At 50.7% G+C, this 18,736-nt stretch overlaps 3 protein-coding genes across 3 annotated transcripts; 2 read left to right on the forward strand and 1 right to left on the reverse strand.

Moving 5' to 3' along the window:
* Positions 1-2,301: 2,301 nt before the first annotated feature.
* On the forward strand, positions 2,302-3,263 carry AtWU_07796 (putative ubiquitin conjugating enzyme (UbcC); the record flags this gene model as incomplete). Its single annotated transcript, XM_035502905.1, has 3 exons — positions 2,302-2,367; positions 2,490-2,616; positions 2,758-3,263. 3 exons carry the CDS (start codon positions 2,302-2,304, stop codon positions 3,261-3,263), a joined length of 699 nt encoding a protein of 232 aa, XP_035358798.1.
* A 911-nt stretch (positions 3,264-4,174) lies between these two features.
* Positions 4,175-5,793, reverse strand: AtWU_07797 (S8 family peptidase; the record flags this gene model as incomplete). The annotated part of the gene is made up of 3 exons (XM_035502906.1): positions 4,175-4,363; positions 4,419-5,354; positions 5,425-5,793. 3 exons carry the CDS (start codon positions 5,791-5,793, stop codon positions 4,175-4,177), a joined length of 1,494 nt encoding a protein of 497 aa, XP_035358799.1.
* Positions 5,794-9,793: 4,000 nt separating this feature from the next.
* On the forward strand, positions 9,794-17,703 carry AtWU_07798 (Beige/BEACH domain protein; the record flags this gene model as incomplete). The annotated part of the gene is made up of 8 exons (XM_035502907.1): positions 9,794-12,284; positions 12,338-12,699; positions 12,754-16,534; positions 16,588-16,742; positions 16,810-17,115; positions 17,179-17,391; positions 17,448-17,612; positions 17,674-17,703. The coding sequence occupies 8 exons, from the start codon at positions 9,794-9,796 to the stop codon at positions 17,701-17,703; spliced, it is 7,503 nt and encodes a 2,500-aa protein (XP_035358800.1).
* Positions 17,704-18,736: the final 1,033 nt, after the last annotated feature.

Raw genomic sequence — 18,736 nt, forward strand, 5'->3', positions numbered from 1 at the left:
TGGTGGAATAAATGGGTAAAATCCAATCGACTTATAGAATATTTTCAAGCCTAGATACTCTGGTGTTTGCTTCCCGGACTATAGATGCAGGGCAAGCCTAGCATCGCCAAGGTGATAGGCGGAGGAGGAAAAGAAAATGGCAGACGAACCAAAGGCCCGACGGGGGACTGAGGGACACTACCAAGAATGCCGGGAAGAAAAAGTTGGCAAACACCACATGCAGTCAAAACCAGCACGAGGGTCGGAATCAAAGAAGGAGAAACAAAGAAAAAAGAAAAGGGAGAGAAAATGAAGGAGGGGAGATAGAAGAAGTAAAAGAGGAAGAAGGAAGCAGCAGCAGCAGCAGCAAAGCGATGACGAGTGGGAACTCACGCCGGTTTGGCAACCTAACAGAAAGTAAGCTAAGGCGGGAACTCACTTGGGTTTAGTTCGGGTGGACTCCTCGTCGCCTTCTGTTTAGTTCTCGCATCCACCGCCCGCAGCCAGAAGGATTCCAGACCTTCCCCCGGCGGAGCTCAACGGGTTACTACGCTGGAGTCAATTCTTATTATTCCTCTCGATCCATTGGTCTTCTTTGCCGGTTAGCGAGAAATTTGAAGATGACTCGTGCTTATCGTCCCTGATTACCCTGAGTCACCTCCCCATTCCATTACTGATACTACTTCGGAGCCTAGTGTATCTCGGAGACACTCTCCCTGCACTAACAAACAGTCCGGTTCAATTCTCACGCTTGGCTCATCAATCCTCCTCTCATGACCCTCGATCTGCTACCTACACGGTCGACAGGCATCCTTCGATCTTCTACCCGTCACCAATATACTGAGGAATCGATCTAACCACGAGATGCGTGGAGTTGACGACTCTATCGTGAAGGAGTGTCACAGAACAGGGCCCTTCTTCCCTTGGTGGGAGATCCGTCCCACCCCAAGCCCACGTTGCGGAGACAGGGTCGGGGTTGCTTTCTAATGACTGGACAATCACTACGTATGTAGTATATGCTTCTAAGGGTGGAAGGATGACTTGACGTGCCAAAGTATCTCTTCGCAACATTCCCAAAATCCAATCAGGCTTGTATGCCAACCTGCAGAAAATGGCTTATCCGCATGACCAACGCCATCCAGGCCTTCCAACTCGCGTTCAAGTCCCTGTCAGTGACTCAATGAAGGAGAGAGGGGTCCAACAAACATCCAGATGTACGCCCTAGGGCGTCTGAGAGAGTCCGTGCATCCTGCATGCCCCTTGCCCGTCACACCGACTCAACTTCAAGCAAGTCAACCCTTTGTTGCCATCTAACAGACTAATTCGTCATCCTCCTGCCTATGAGCTTTGAATACTCCGATGAGTCAGATGTCAAACTGTCGGAGAAGAAGCGGTCGCAGTCTTTGATCACTTGACGGTCTTGCTTTTCATTAGTCCGACGCTGGAGCCTGTGAGACAATGAGCCAATTTAGTCGCCCAATGCGCGATAACGCCCGCTAAAGTGTGTCTGGGTGGCCGGCCTATTTCAGATGCGGGTATCCCGAGATAAGGACGCAAGGCAGCTAAACCGCGTAGAGTTTGAATTGGTCAGCAAAGGAAAAAGTCGCAGTGTGTCTCAACAACGGCCGAAACAATCCTTCTGTTGCAGAAGTGGTTGGTGCTTGCGATAGGATCTCCCTTGTCTTATCGGATTAAACTTCGTTGCTCTTATATCGTAAGTTATTATAACGGTTGGAGCCGACAGCCAGCACTCCATGCTGAATGGGGCAAGAGTTTCAACGGCATGAACTATTCTCATTCTATTGAAAGGGGATTCCCCACTTTGCTGGGTTCTTTCCCCCCACTGTCGGCTACGCGGGACAAGAAAAGAATAATGAACAATTCTGTGGAAGAACAATGGCCCTCTGGCTTCTTTCGCCCTGGTCCTTGTTTATCTTAAGATTTCCCCCAGACAACTACCATAGATCGACCAGTACAATGACAAGTATTGATTAATTAACCCAAGGAAGATTCAGATTCTGCTGCAAGATGCTTTCTTTCGGAACGCCACCCCGGGCCCTTCCGCTGCGCGTGGATGCCATGGATTGCCACAGCGGGACTAGTGTGTGATCATCAACCACTTTTAAACCCGTTGATCTCGTCCTGATCCAGCGCCTATCCAGCCCTGATCACTTCGACTTCAAGAGGGGAACAAGAGGAAAAGAAAAACGATACCTGTTATCTCGACTGCCGAGTCAATTATCGACCCTTTGGGCTTCCAGTCTAGCCACCATCATTGCTCACCGACGGCACGCGATCGTTCGCCCCTGTTAGATCATCACCATGGCCGAACGCATTTTGATGAACGAATATAAGACACTATCACAAGAGCCCTGGGTAAATATCGATGTACGTATATCTTCCTGAATACCACTCTACTTTTGGTCATACGTCGAAGACCACCGCATCATGTGTCCCATCGCAGACCACGCTCAAGTCGCACCAAGAATGCTGACCGATATCCCTTCCAGGTTGACGAGCAGAATCTCCTACACTGGACGATCGGGTTAATCGTTCTAAACCCGGATTCTTTATACTATGGCGGCTACTTCAAAGCGATCATGAAATTCCCGAGTAACTACCCTTACTCCCCACCAGGTGAGTTCACGAACGTCCCTCCCGATACAACACGCCCGCCCCCTCCATCACACCACCCCACCCCTTTTTCCCACCCTGGAAATATGGCAGACAAGACAACAAGATAGAACCGTATGACTGACTCTCGCTCCCAATCTTCAGAATTTCGTTTTGTCCGCCCCCTCTACCACCCGAACATCTACAAAGACGGCAAGCTCTGCATATCCATTCTCCACGCCCCAGGCGAGGATGAAATGTCCGGCGAATTAGCCTCAGAGCGCTGGTCACCAGCCCAACGAGTCGAATCCGTGCTCATATCCATCCTCTCACTCCTCGACGACGCCGAGATCTCCTCCCCCGCCAACGTCGACGCCTCTGTCATGCTCCGCAAGAGCCCCGACGAATACAAATCGATCGTGAAAAAACACGTGGAGGAGTCGAAGAACGACATTCCCGAGGGATTCGTCATGCCCACCCACGAATCCACCATATCAGTCTCTAAGCCCGTGGAGAAGGACGACTCCGACTTCTGGGCTGAGAGCGACGTGGACGACGACGTCTTCGGCGGTAGCGACTCCGACGAGGACCTTGATGTTTATGACGACGACGAAGACCAGGATTCCGGCAGTGACGAGGAGGAAGAAGAAGACGAACATAAGGCTACTTGATCTCTTCAACCTATCAAGTATAAAACCAAAGCTGTCGCCACCTCTCTTCCCAATACATATATATTCGGCGCTTGGAGTTACTACTACTATTTACTACTTACATAGCATTCCCCCCTTCTATATTTCATCGTGGCATAGCGCAGGCGCGGCATTAAGAGGTGGTATACAGCACAAAGAATCAATTTGAGATCATCCCTCTATTTATCTATATTAGCATGCGTTGGAGGTTCTTTGTATGCTTTTACTACTATCATCACATATCTGTCTACTTTACATAAGAAGCCGTTATAGATGTTTTATATTATTCTTTTACTCTGGTCTTCTCATTCCCTGAAAGAATGTGCTGTGGCTTTTCGTAGGAGTAGGACTTCGGCACAGCTCGTTTCGGTATGACCCTGTAGCGTGACCAATGATGTCATTAGTTGCTTGTCATGGGATTGATTGCATCTCCAATAAGGGATACGAGAGATAAGAGGAGCTGGATATGGGTTGGAGATCAACTCTACTAGCTCCGTTCTGGATGACTACATCCACATACCGCAAGGTAAGTAATCTCATACATTACGGCATGCCGTAATGGGGATTAAACTGATGTCTACTCCCTCACCTTTCCCTTCTACTAAGCGGTGTGCAGATCTCTTAGATAACCCAGTGAGATTGTCAGTCTGTTATAGAGCCAGAACATTCTAAGTGAGATAACAAAACCTTCTTTGCGGACATGTATACTACCATAAAAATGAACCAAACAGATAAGCAGGGGCGGAGTGATACAGCCGATACAGTCAATGCATCGGCGTCTTCGAGACCAAACACAATAAAAAGAGACCAGCGCCAAAATGTCCGATCAACCATCCCATACCTCAAAAAAACCAAAGTCTTCCGATCTACGTCTGGAAAGCACGAGCTCTGATCTATGCGACAACGGCATCCTGGATCTCGCTGTAGATGGCACCAAGCTCCTCGGTGAGCAGCTCTTCGGCCTTGTGAACCAGACCCTCAATGCGGTCCTCGATGCGGTTCTTGGCAGAGGAGACCTTGTAGCCACCGCTGCCAACAATGTCGGTGTAGTTCTCGGAACCACCACCGTTCCAGGCAAGGAGCTGAAATTCTGAGTTAGCTTGGTTTTCTCATATTATCAACAGCGGCAGGACTTACGTTGGGGGTGTTGGAGGGAATGTCAGTAAGAGCGCCCTCGGTGGCAATAGCGATGATGTCCTTCTTCAGCTTAGCAGGAGTAAGCTCCTCGACAGCGAAGGCAGAGTCCGAGGAGGGCTGGAGGGAGACAAAGTAGGCAAGCAGGCCAGCAATGTGAGGAGAGGCCATGGAAGTGCCAGAGATGATGTTGGTGGCGTAGTTGCTGCCAATCCAGGTGGACAGGATGTTGAGACCAGGAGCAAAGATGTCAGTGCACTCTCCGTAGTTGGAGAAGTACGCACGCTCATCAGAAAGAGTCGAGGCACCGACGGTGATGGCCTTCTCAGCAGCAGCAGGGGAGTAGTTGCAAGCATCAGCGTTGTCATTACCCGCAGCAACGGCGAAGTGAAGACCAGCCTCAACACCAGCGTTAACAGCATCCTCGAGGGTCTTGGACTTGCCACCACCGAGACTCATGTTGGCAACGCTGCCCTTGAATCCCTTGACCTTGCCGTTCTTGGCATCCTTGGCCTTCTTAATGTGAGCCTGGACGGCATACTCAACACCAGAAACGACATCGGACATGGTACCAGAGCCGCTCGACCGGAGGACCTTGACGGCATAGAGGTTGGCCTTCTTGGCAACACCATACTTCTTACCAGCCATGGTTCCGGAGCAGTGAGTTCCGTGACCATTGCCATCGAGATCCTCGTCATTGGTAGGGATTGTCTTGCCCCATGTGGCACGGCCCTCAAAGTCAACGTGGTCAACGTTGATACCAGTGTCAATGGTGTAGGCGTCAACACCCTCACCACCCTCGGAGGCATAGAGGTACTTGTTGAAGTTGCCGAAGGTCAGGCTATCACGGTGAGAGATACGAGCCAGACCCCAGGGGGCGTTCTTTTCGGTGGCCCCTTCCATAGTGTGAACTTCGGAGTCCCGCTCGATGTAATCGACCTACATTGACCGAGGTTAGCAGCTTATCTAAGAGATAACGAAGTATGCTTAGATAGGGGGTGTAACTCACATCGGGGTGTCTGCGGACTTGCTCGATGACATCTTCGTGGAAGTGACCAGAGTAACCGATCAGAGAACCAGCAATGTCAAAGGTGTTCTTGAGACCCAGGTAGGCCTCATCACCGAGGCCGAAGAGCGACCGCTTCTTCAGCTCAGTCCGCTCGCTCTGAGAGTCATGGATGTCCTGCACCCAGCTGTGGTGAGCCGAAGCGAGCTCGGAAGTGACGTGCTTCTTGAAAACGACGATGTAGGAGTCGGGAACCTCCTTCGCGTTGGTGGCAGACAAGATGGGGGCAGCTTCATTATGGATGGAGTCAACGAAGACGGGCGACGCAGCCGTCAGCAACGGGAGGAGGGAAAGGCCGAGGATGCCCTTCATGATGGATAGCTTTAGAATGAAACCCACAGCAGCCCGGTGAAAAAGGAGGGTGAGTAGGGAGTGTACAAGAGATTGAAAGGAAGTGAGAGATGAGAAAGATGGAAATAGGCAAGATAAAGATGGAGGAGAGAGGGAGAGGGAGAGAAGAAGGGGAGGTTGGAGATGAAGAGAGGAGAGGAGGACAGATGGATGGCGGACGGTATTCAGCAAGAGGCAAGGGCAGCAGGTGATGATGCAACCGGCATACGGTAATTTACGCCATACGCCCGGATGACACAGCAGAATCACTGGTTGTCGATCGTCCCCGATTAGCGCGGTCGGAGAAACTGGGACCTGGGGTAGACTCGACAGTCCACCGACAAGGAAAGCTGTGTGAATGGATCCATATTGGCGCCATGTACCCATATTCGGGTCTCTCTCTCTCTCTTCCCCCCTTGGCAGTTTGCCCCCCATCTTCCCCTCCCTGTTGGACTGACAGATTGTAGCGTGTTCCCGGAAGTTGAGTACCTGAGACCCGAGAACCATTTGCTACCACTACTTCACAGTATGCGGGCAATACTACCTACGAAAAACGAATACAGTTTTCTGTCACTACGTAAGCAGGAGACTACAAGGTACCCGCAGACGATAAGGGACCGGATCCTGCTCCAAAATAATGAGGCGACTAGGGCGCAGCCTGCATTTCCTGCGGTATGGCAGTTGTAAAATGTTCCTTATAAAGCAAGATCGTGGCGGTGACTCAATGTACCTAGCAAACTAACTGACTAGTTCGTTAGTCAAAGGAGTAGGGCGTTTCCCAATGGAGGGAGTGCGTAGCTATAGGTCCCTAAGCATCTCTCTTCATGTAACTAGCCATGCTACTTACCGCATGTCATGGTAACCCGGTCTTTGAACACGGGAGAAGAGCTTCCCGCATCCTCCGCAACTAGCATGGGATAGCTCTCTTTTCTTTCGCGAATCAAATGACCCTGCATACATGTATAGGAGCTCCCCTTTCGATGTCTGACTGACTGTACTGCAGGTACCTGGTATGTTAAACCTGCCACTGAGCAGCAGCGTGGTCGGTCCCCAGGCAACGCCGAGTCGCGTGCTCAAGCCAACCATGGGTTTGCTCGGCTGACTCCTCCTGAACCAGGAAAGATCGGTTGCGTAGGTGGTTAGGTAAGGCCTAGGGACGGTAACTGATACCAGATATTACCGCCCGCCCAAATACATTACGGCTCCTTTCAAGGTCAGAGCTCCGTTAGATAAGGCGCCCTCTTATCAAGGCAGCCATCGGGCCAATCATGCTCCTTCATCCGATGATCGTCTTTGTCGCCTGGCGCTTACCGAGGTTGGCTTAGAAGCACTCCATGGGAGTGATGGAGAAGACCCGGTTAAACTACCTAATTTTATGGAACTTCTACACGCCACTTTGTCTGTAGATGTGAAGAAATGTCTGGGTTAAACGCCGATCATCAACTCTATATCAACAGGCGGTGTCAGGCTTACGACGTTCAGTGGCTTGCTCACTTCGGTCTGACTTCTTTTCCTTGTAGTGGATGTTGGATATAGACGTGACTTGGAAGACACATTGCCCAGCTTGGTATGTAAGTAGACCTTGGACCTGCGATATCGGCCTCTCCGGTGGAAGTCTTGGGCTTACTGTGGGTTTGTAGTCTTTGTCATACATGTGAAGGTTCAAGTGGCATTGCTTCAGGTCTCATTTCGAGAACAACAGCATTCTTCGGTCCTGGAGAAAGTCAATAACCATGGAAAATCTCGGATCATTCTTGTTCATATGAAGAGTCGGTATTTGCGCCACAAGAAACACCGCGCGGCATTTGACTCCACGACTTGAATTTTCACGCCGAGGAAGAAGGGCAGCAAATGGATGTATCCGACTGCAAGAGCGATCTCGGTGTACTCCGTAGGCATTGTGTTGATCCCAAGGTTATCAGAGTGGCTTTGTCTCATGCATCTGGCGAGCTCGCAGTTCAGCGGTCAGGTTGGATGTGATTGAATATCCTTTGACCGTTCTTGATGAGACAAAGAGTGGTCAAGTTCTTTCGTGTAGGCTCTTCCAACCGCACAATATCGTCAGGAAGCTTTCAAGCCGTCTTGTTTTTTCCGTTGTTCCTAGTGTGATTATTGCTTTTGTTGCTTATGTGCGTCATATTGCCACAAGAACAACCATAGTTTCAGACTGAAGCAGATTGGCTGAAATTCAATCTGGCCGTAGATCAGTTGTGCCCACATTTAGCTTGATCGAGTGATGGACAATGAGGTTGGAACCCTGCTATCTAGTCCTCTGAGTGTAGGCAATGGTTAATGCTGTTGCTAGGGGGAAGTTGTTGTAGCTTCTGTCCCAGTTCTCAGCATTTGCGGCGAATTCTGCTGGTATACAAGAACTGACATCGTACAGCTGTGGGTGTAGAGTTGATTGACAACTGATGTGTCATGATCGCTAAGATCGAAGTTCCTTATGTTCTTTTGCTCGCTCTATACGGAATGAGCACGTGGCAGTCAAATCAAGCTATGTAGATGGACAGAAATTGAGACGGTCGATTCTTGAAGTGTCATTGCAATCGTCTTTACTACCCAATATATGTAGTTAGACAGCTGCAATGATTTAGGGAGATATTCTTGTCTTCGAAGGGTGTGGTGCAGATGTATCAGTAACATATAGAGCTCTGAGTACGCGCACTTAGACTTCTTCACGTTACTAGTATACTGTTAGTACTTAATAGACAGATAGTATACTAACTACACTGCTACTAGCACTCCTGTGAGAATAACCCTTCCTCCACGACTCGACTGTCATGTGCCATGGCTGATATAATAATAGAACATATATTTACACTAGTGCCTATTCGAGAGAGCAATGCAGAACCGAGTAGTACTATTAGTTGCTCTGCCAGCTATAGATTGGTGAATGACAATTCAGAGGTCAGTGGTTCAGCCTAGTAGTGAGCTGTAGTACTTGTCTACTAAGTCAGGGGTATCTAGGTATCAGTTCCGAACATCATACTGGGCAGTGAAATCACAACTAATGCTGGTACTTACTTCAATGAACTTTTCCATGTGAGAGGTTGGAGAATGTTGGGTTGTCAGTATATATAATATAAAACGCTGCGGGTATCAGTTGAGCCAACATTTCGCCTCAGAGTATCAAATCCGGACAAACACTGAAGATACATGGTGTCGAGTACAATTGCCCTGTTCTAAAAGCAGTCCAATTGGACTACTAATAACTTCAAAGCTATAAAGAAAAGCCAAATTCTACTTAAGCACTCCTGGCACCAATTCTTGTGGGGCTAAGACATGACAATGGCCCGGTCCAGCCGAAGAGCGAAGACAGGCTAATCGACCGGCCGCTGCCTTCCGGTCGGGAAGAGGGAGAGCGAAAGTTAGAGCAGCACTGCCCACTTGCCCAGGACAGGACAGCTGAGCTGAGAGCCTGAGAAAGGCCATTCCGTCACTGTCCAATTGCACTCGGCGGGAAAAGCAAAGTCGCGCCCGTCGACTAAGTCAGACGGAACAAACTGACTCCCCCCGAAACAATCCCGTACCCTCCCCCCCGCTAACGATGGTTTGGTACCACCGCCGCCAGTGACGTTGGCCGTAGCACTATCTCATCGGACTCGAAACATTCTTTTTCCCTCAAGTGCGGAAAGAGCTCGACGTGCGGCTTAGGACTCCGTGCGTCTTCTAGGAATTACCTAGCCTTTATGGTGGATCTTGACTGGGACTCTCGCTCCTTCAAACCCTCGCCGACACACAATTGCTGATCCTTTGGAGTGCGCTATCCTTGCTTCCCCTCCTACTCCTCCTCCTCTCCTCCCACTTTGGCGGGTTCATGTCAGACAACTGTGCGTGGATTGATTCCGTCCGCTAAAGCTCCCCAACCATCACAACTACCAATGCAGACCGTCTCCATAATTACGCCAAGTGCAGGTTCATGGTGTCTGATGGTCGCTTGCCGTCAGATAGGTAGCCGGGGATAAGACTCAGCGGCGCGATGAACCAGCCCACCTCCCTTCGCTCGCCGTCCCCTTCTTCGTCGATCGATCAGCCCGCCGTTGAACTGACTCCCGTCGTTGAGAAGCTCAAGGTCATCTGCGGCGAACATGACATCGACCCCTCACTAGCCGCGACAGCAACCGAATGCCTACTCCGGCTTCGTCATACCTTTATCGACAGTGACCATCCTCGCGAAGCGAAAGAGGACTTTCGACATCTACATGGCTTTCAGACGCTGCTGGATCTGCTTCAGAAAGTCACAGAATGCTATAGCCCGGATCGGTTAGCGAAGGAAGAGAGAAAATGTCTCCTGGCCCTTTTTAAGGATACATTGGCGGTTCTGGCAGAGGCGTTAAAGGATCATCATGGTAATAAGAGATATTTTGCGGCTCGGGTACCTGGAGGAGGGAGTGCGGCTCTAGAGGAAGCTCTTGTACTCCTGGCCCAAAAGGTGGACTCCGTGCAGGGAGACATAGAACAATTCTATGGTGGGATTCTGGCAGCGATCCTTTGCCAGGAAACCGTTGCCAGTATATTCACAACGTTGGACTCCAGATTTCGATCGGCTCCAGTGCTACTTCCCAGTGACCTCAAGGCGGAGGTTGATCGATGCGTAGGAACGTCAGAGACCATCGAGGTATCGGATATCTTGGGGCCTTTCATTCGAGTATGGTTGTCCCAGACTTCATCTTCGTCGTCAGAACACCGTCTCCTTCGATTAGCTGTACCGGCATGTCTCTGTCAACTTGCCCTGCATTCCCAGAGAAACATCACCATAATGCATGCTACAGGTGTGTTATCGTGGATCCTTCCACTTCTGGTCAGCGATGAGCGTCTGGAACAGGAAAAGCTATTATACCGGGAGCTCGCGCGGCTGCTTTGTACCCAGGGGATAAGCAATCTGGAGGACGCAGTTTTCCTCTACCAAAAAGCCCACAGTTGCCCAAAGGTCTCGCGCTTGCTGGTAGATGTTCTGAAGGCCTCTAAAGAACCTGCATCCATACAATTCGATCTCTCTCTGCATGGGTACTGTTCCCTGGAGTTTTCTACTCTGGGGCGCTCGTTCCCCCCCGCAACTTCCTCTGGGTACACACTTTCAGTATGGGCGCGCTTCGACCAATTTGATTCAAACACACATACAACAATATTTGGGGCTTTCGACCCTAGTCAGACATGTTTCCTACTTGCATATCTTGAGAAAGATACCCGGAACTTCATATTGCAGACCTCGATACGGGGGTCGCGCCCCAGTGTCCGATTTAAATCCATCGTTTTCGAACCTGGTCGATGGTATCATATCTGTGTTGTCCACAAGAAGCCCAGACCGCCGTCGTATTCCCGCGCCTCTTTGTTCATAGATGGCGAGTTTGTCGAGCAGCTGAAGATAGAATATCCGTGTATGCCTGCTGCAATTGCTCCCAACCGATCTGCTAGGGTCCAAGCATTTTTTGGCACCCCTCAGGACCTGGCTATGAGGCTGGGCAAGGATGTGTCCATGTCTCGTTGGTCATTGGCCAGTGCAATCCTTTTCGAGGAAGCTTATAGCGATGACATGGTTGCCGTCTTTTACAACCTCGGGCCCCGCTATCATGGCAACTTTCAAGACTGCCTTGGCTCTTTCCAGACATACAAGGCTTCCGCGGCTCTGAACTTGCGCAATGAACATTTACACCCCGGTAAAGAAGAGCAGTCGGATATCGTTGTTGCTATCCGGCGGAAAGCAAGTACCCTTATCCGCGAGGCTTCCATATTGCTGAACGTTTCGCCTCTCGCAGTGCTAGACGACGACGACAGTAATACCGTGGACGAGTCCCGGCTGATAAAGTCCTTATCAAAGCAAGCCGCTAAGAATCTGCATCAACTAACCAAGTCCGGAGGGAATGCGATAGTAGTCAATGGAGCTACACCTGCTATCAATGACGCACTGACTCAGGCACACGGCATTGGGGTCTTGACAGGTGACCCAGTAGTTGCGGTACCACGCTCTCTGGATGATGCAGGTTGGCGTATTGGGGGGTGCGCGGCTGTGCATCTGAGCTTGCTCCATGCAGCGGACACTGGGGAGTCGACCTTGCTAGCGGTCGAGGCACTGTACGAGGCAGTGCAAGACAACTGGAGGAATAGCGAGGCAATGGAAAAGGATAATGGATACGGAATCCTTGCGGTTTTGTTGCGCGAAAAGCTTGGTTTGCCGTCGGGAGCTGCTCCCACAACGTCGAAGACGCCGAGCGTTTGTGCCAGCTACGAGGAACGGTCTGCGTTAGCTCTGGCACTTCTCCGCTTGACGTTGAAATTTGTTGGGTACGACTTCGAGCAGCCTAACCGCTCCATTATTACAAATCCGTTGGCGTACAGGGTCCTACTCGTCGACCTAGAAGTATGGAGAGCTGGTGAGGCAGCTCTCCTCGAGTTGTATTACTCTCAGTTTTGTATATTTGCCAGTGAAAGTAAATTTCGCCGGTTCAATGCAAAGCGACTTGCTCGCATGCGTGAGTCTTTCGGAATAATCTCCTTACGACTCGGTTATGCTAATGATCAATAGGCGTCAACAAGAAGTTACTCGAGGCCCTCAAGGTAGAGGAGTGTACCCCCGAAGCCTTGCGTCTGTACACTGCCGCTTTTGGATCCCTCATGGAGAGCAGCTTGTCGGCGGATTTGCTTCGATCATTATCTCTCTTTATTACCTACGCTCTCCATAAGCCGAAGGAGTCAAGTAAGCTACAGAAGAAGAAGAGCATGAGATTCAACGCAGGCATGCGGCAGCGAGCGACTTCTGACTCGAAAGCTAAGTACGTGTCGAGCACTGTGATTGCCACGGAAATGCTTCGGATGTATTGTTCGTTACTTTGCAATGCACATGATCTTGGCCCCATAAAGAAGTTCGCTAAGGCTGTGACTAATAAGGTCGGGTCTAATTCTCTCCTCACTAATAGGAAATGATTACTGACTTCACTATAGTGGCTTCTATATCTATTGTGTGAAGACGAACCGGAGATTGTAATTCTGGCGACAAAAATCATAGCTCGTTTGTTGGTCACTCATGGCGGCAACTATGACAAGAAGTTCACGGAGAAAACAGGGGGTTATATTATCATGCGGCATTGCTTGCGAAGATGGTGGAAAATACCGGCCGTATGGTCCAGCTGCTTTGCCATATTGTTTGGCCTAGACGTCGGTAAAATGATCGTTGACAGGCCCTTCAGTCAAAATGGACTTTCGGATGCCTTCCTATCCGGCGGTCACTTGCATATAACATTCCCTGAGATTTTCCCAGTCATCGCTGAGATGATGCAGAGTGCCCTGAAGAAGACAGTCTTGACTAACGATAGCTCGCGGTCCGACGCACAGGGCCTTGCGCATCTGGTTTCTAGTGGTCAATCGACCAAGCAAACCATGTTCTCTCACACGGCCGCAGCAACGGTGGCCGAAGAGCAATTGCTTTTCAATACAGTTACAGACTTCTTTGCTACCCTGCATGTGAAGTCTCAAAGTTTTCGTGAATTCACCACCCAGCCAGAGTACATTCAACATCTGTTCTACGTGCTGTTTCCGGTGGTAGTTGGCTGCGACGCAACGAGCACGGATGCTGAATTAAACCCTCGTGCGGCTAGTCTTGATTTTGGAGATCAGAATCTGGTCCTCCGCCCGCGCTCGAGAGGAGCCGCTTCTCTGCGAACAACCACCGTGGAGCAACCTGGAGCGCGCGATGATGCTGCTGGGGCACTTGGCCGCGGTTCCTCTTTTGTGCTTGTCTCATCTGATCGGGGAACCTCTCTACCATCATCCGCGCGCATTATTCACGCGTATCATCCGAGAAAGATCGAGGATGTAGGGAATCCCGAACACCCCTTCGTCATCAGCATACTCAGTTTGGCTCTTTCCGTCTTCTCGGAGCAGTTATTGGAACGGAAGGACTTTTCTGGTCTTGGTCTCTACCTGAAAACGCCACCGGGACTGCTCGAACACCGGGCACACTTCAACTCGTGGGTGTTGAAGAATTTCCTTTTGACTGTGCAAGAGGTCATCTTTTCCAAAGTCCAGCTGCTTGCAGAACCACGCGTGCTCACCAATTTGGGACGATTCATGACACACCTTGGGGAGGCTGTTTTCGAGGGTTGGTTTGTTGACGGGGCGGCTGCAACTCTTGAATTCGCAGGGGCAATCCTCGAGTATCTGCAACGGCCCGATGTCTCTTGTCTCAAGAGTATAAGGCTCTGCAGTCAAGCTGTGTCCACAATTCGGTCGACTGTTTTCCGCGTCGTCTTGCTTCGGCTATCGGAAGTCGAAGGCACGGAGGCTCTTTCGTTCCTGAGCCGCCTGTCCTACTGGCAGGTGATTCTCCTTTCTGGTGACGCTCAATCAAATCACCTGCAGCTGCTATGTTACCTCTTGTACATCAAGCTAGACGACGGAGACGAGAATGTGCGCCTGGCTGCAGCAGGGCTCTTCCGAATTCTGCTAGTACAGAAACCTGCCGACATGGCTACCATACTTAGTCAAGCGTCAATAACCCTACAAAAGCGGTTGTCTGCTGGATTTGAAGCTCTAATGGGTATGGATGATGCGGCTTTCTTACGGTGGTTTAACGATCGAGAAGAGGACCTACACTCTTTATTCTTTGGTGTCATATCCAAGCATTGGGAAGACTTCGTTCACGAAGAGAATTCCAAGATCGAGACTTCGTCGCGTAACCGAATTTCTAAACGCCAGGAGAAGCTGAAGCAATGGAAGCACATAGATAGCTTCGGTGACGAAGTGACACGCAAGCACCTCGTAACGTTCCCCCACTGGGCATCGAACATATCAGGATCGGAGTTTCTGAAGTTCCAAAGGGCGCTCCAGGACCACCAAGATGATGCAGTCTTCATGTGGGCGACCTTTTCAAAGCTTACATTGGACCTACGACGGTTCGGCGGTCTCCTGGCCGAGGATAAGGAGCGAAAGTGGCGCTTGGATCAAACAGAAGGACGGAGCCGTATGCGCCTTCGCATAGTACCCGATGAGACGGATGAGAGGCAAAATTACCAGCCGAAACGGAAGGCATCTGAGCCTCCCGTGATCAAAATTGACACCGACGTTCGACCTTCATCCAGTGCTGGTACCCTTGGGTTGACCCCTACGGTCGCCAATAATGAGGCTGGAGAGGGTGCTTCGCAAGGCATTTCGCCAGATAGCCGGAGTATGCTCGAGGATAGCTTCGAAATGATTGAAGACCCGAAGGCTGATCTTGAAGACTACGAGGACAAGAACCGCAAAGTCATGCGGAGTCTCCATCGTGGCGATCAGGTTGAGGGTGTGTGCAACATGTCTCGTATCATTGGGTTGGAGGCATTTGAGGGGCTTCTGATTCAAGGAAAGGATCATATCTACATTCTGGATAACTTCTTCCAGAGATCTGATGGCGAGATCGTAAACGTATGGCAAGCTCCGTCAGACGAACGCGATCCTTACGTTCGCATGATTGCCGGCCGAGAATCTAGTGAGCGCAAAGCACAGGAGCATGAAACAAGAAGTTGGAAATGGTCTGATCTGATCAGTATCTCCAAAAGGCGCTTCCTTTTCCGTGATGTGGCGTTGGAGATCTTCTTCACCGATGGGAGTAGCTATTTGCTAACACTCATCTCGTCGCGAGCCCGAGATATTCTATGCAGTCAGCTCGCGACGAAAGCTCCCCAAGTGACCGGCAGTGTTGGTCACGCGCGTCCGGAGGATGTTTGGAGGTTTGAAACCCTTCGCAGTCAAGACGACGCACCGCAATCTCTCGGGTCAAAATTTGCCAGCGTTTTCGGCCACTCTCCGCTCTATCCAGCTACGCGCAAATGGGTCAAGGGTGAAATCTCCAACTTCCACTACCTCATGCTGATAAACACACTTGCTGGGAGGACGTTCAACGACCTGACTCAGTATCCCGTGTTCCCATGGGTGCTTGCCGACTATACAAGTGACGAACTGGATCTGAACGATCCTAAAACGTTCCGTGACTTGTCCAAGCCCATGGGCTGCCAAACGCCAGAGCGAGAGGCGGAGTTTAGAGAACGGTATAAGGCTTTCGCCGAGATGGGTGATGACGACGCTCCTCCATTCCACTACGGGACGCACTATTCTTCTGCGATGATCGTGAGCTCATACCTGATCCGACTGCAGCCTTTTGTCAAATCCTACCTTCTCCTTCAGGGAGGTACGTTTGATCATGCCGACCGCCTCTTCTACTCGGTTGGAAAGGCGTGGGAATCTGCGTCACGCGGCAATATGTCGGACGTACGGGAGTTGATACCCGAGTTCTTTTACCTCCCTGAGTTTTTGGTGAATTCGAATAAGTACGATTTCGGGCTCTTGCAGAACATGACGACTGTGATTGACTCGGTGGAATTACCGCCCTGGGCCAAAGGCGATCCCATGATCTTCATTGCTAAACACCGGGAGGCGCTCGAGAGTCCGTACGTGACCCAGAACTTGCACCATTGGATCGATTTGGTATTTGGAAGCAAGCAAAAGGGAGAGGCCGCGGTCGAGGCAGTAAATGTCTTTCATCATCTGTCCTACCAAGGTGCCAAGGACATCGACTCTATTGATGACCCCGTGGAACGCCTTGCCACGATCGGTATTATTCACAACTTTGGGCAGACACCGCATCAAATCTTCAATCGGCCTCACTTGCAACGCGAAGACCCCGGACATCGAACGCCCCGACTGGATCGGCTTGCCGAATCGCTGACACAACAGCCCCTTGCGCTTCTGGGTGAGCATCTAACCATGATATGAATAATTCCGTGTTGACTAATGTGGGAATAGATATTGGCGAACGAGTGGCCACCTTATCGATGAAACAAGACCGTCTGCTGTGTGCCGCTGCCTTGCGACTCAACATTCCCCCTAGCTACGACAAGTATATGGAGTGGGGATTCTTTGACGGCAGTGTCAGATTCTACTCTGCGGATAGCCGACGGGTACGAGAGTCTAGTCATTGGATTTTGGAATGTCCTGTCAGAAGTACAGCAGCTAACAAGCCTCTAGCTACTGGGTCACTTTGAGCATCTTCATATCGGCCAACTGTCCTGTGCGATCTTCGCAGATTCTCGAACGTTGGTAACCGCCGGCGCCGACTGTACGGTGTCGATCTGGACCTTCACCTCATCCATCAAGTCTGTTGATCTACAGCCCACGGGGTCACTATTTGGACACCGCTCCCCGGTGACTACGCTTGCGGTGTCACGGTCATTCAGTACGCTTCTGTCGGCATCCACGGACGGGCAAATTATGCTTTGGGATCTCAATCGGCAATGCTTTGTACGGGAGCTGCCAGGCAGCGGGCCTGTCGATGTAAGCATGCTTGTTTCCCACACTGTTCCATCACGTCATGTATACATACTAATGCAGGTACAGTGTGCTCGGATCAACGATGTGACGGGAGAGATCATGATTTGTCGACGCGACCGAGTCAGCCTCTACACGCTCAACGGGTCACTGCTCCTGGAACAGATCCTGTGCGATTCAGTGGACGACTCGATTATGACGTGTGTCTTCTACGAAGGGGTGAACAATGAGTGGCAGGAGCGCGAGCTGCTGTTCACTGGACACCGAAGAGGCGTCGTAAATGTAAGAGCTCTATGTTACAGCCACGGGTTTCAGGTGCTGATGCTGATGGATTACAGATTTGGAGCAAGATCATCCATCACGGGCGATTTGAGTTGGAGTTGATCAGGCAACTGCACCATGTGGACAGTCACCGCGACAATGGAGCCAATATCTCAGCGGGGATTAGTTGCATCATGGCCCAGCCGCACGTGGTGTATACTGGCGATGAACTGGGACGAGTGGTAAGTGTGGCTGACATTTTGGGGCCAAGGGTTAGATCGCATATGCTGACGGGGTATCTAGTACGAATGGAGCTGTGTCCAGCGCCGGTGAGGAGGGCCGTTGTTGTCAACTACTTTACTGTGATCTGTCTACCACTGGGGAAAAAGTGGACTCCGCGGAGGGCCTCGGATCGAGTCCACGGAGAAGGAGGTCATCGTGGGATGGACCTCGTCTCTTTCCCAGGTCGGTGCCCCACCAAACCTCCGGGCATGTCTGATGATCTTGTCTACCGATATTGTATGCGCCGAGTATTCCAATCCCGTAAACATATCTCTCTTGTCATTATGCTGCCTGTCTCATACTGAAGACGGAAAGAACGCGCTGGAGGGGTGCGAGCGACTCCAATTGTAATTGTTGTCGTAGCAAAAGGGCCGCGGAGCTAGAATAGTTGACCGTGGGGGAGAACCGAGCTACTGTTTTAGAACCGTTACCTACTTTAGTCAAATGCCTCCGGGGGGTGGTGGGATAAAGAAGAGGCCAAGCCGTAAGGAGAAGAAGGCATTCGAGACGCGACCCTATTTCCGTAACTTAGTATTGAACACGGTTCGCTGACAAGGCCGATGATGCTGGCTGGGAGGAGGGGGATCTCCACCGGAAGGACTGCTGTGCTCCAGAGGGAATAAAGGGAACACCACGGAAGGAGGGGTGTGTGGACAAGCTCCGGTGAGGGAAAAGGAGTGGGAAAAGAGGAGCAGTGTGGACCGGGGATTGCTGGTCGGTTGCCGGAGCACTCTGCGCCGACCAGCCCGTGCTCTCTCTCTGTTTGTATGTATGTATGAATGAGAGAGAAGCTGATGGAAAGAGAGAGAGGTAGTAAGGAAAGGGAATAATATGGATTATTGGTTGATCAATCAGAATGAGAGGATGTATATTGCGAATGGAAGGGAAGAAAATTGAATTGATGTGAATGGAAGAGATGGGAGGGAAAGGAAAGGATGTACCATAGATAGATATTGCTGGGTAATGCTATGATAATACTCGGTAATTATTGTTGAGGCGAAAAGTACCAGAAGGGAGGGAAGGGAAGGGAAGGAAAGGAAAGGAAAGGCATAGCGTCATCGGCCCTTCTTGCCCAGCTTTGCCC

The sequence above is a fragment of the Aspergillus tubingensis genome (assembly GCF_013340325.1).
Source record: "Aspergillus tubingensis WU-2223L DNA, scaffold_8, whole genome shotgun sequence".
Taxonomy (NCBI): domain Eukaryota; kingdom Fungi; phylum Ascomycota; class Eurotiomycetes; order Eurotiales; family Aspergillaceae; genus Aspergillus; species Aspergillus tubingensis.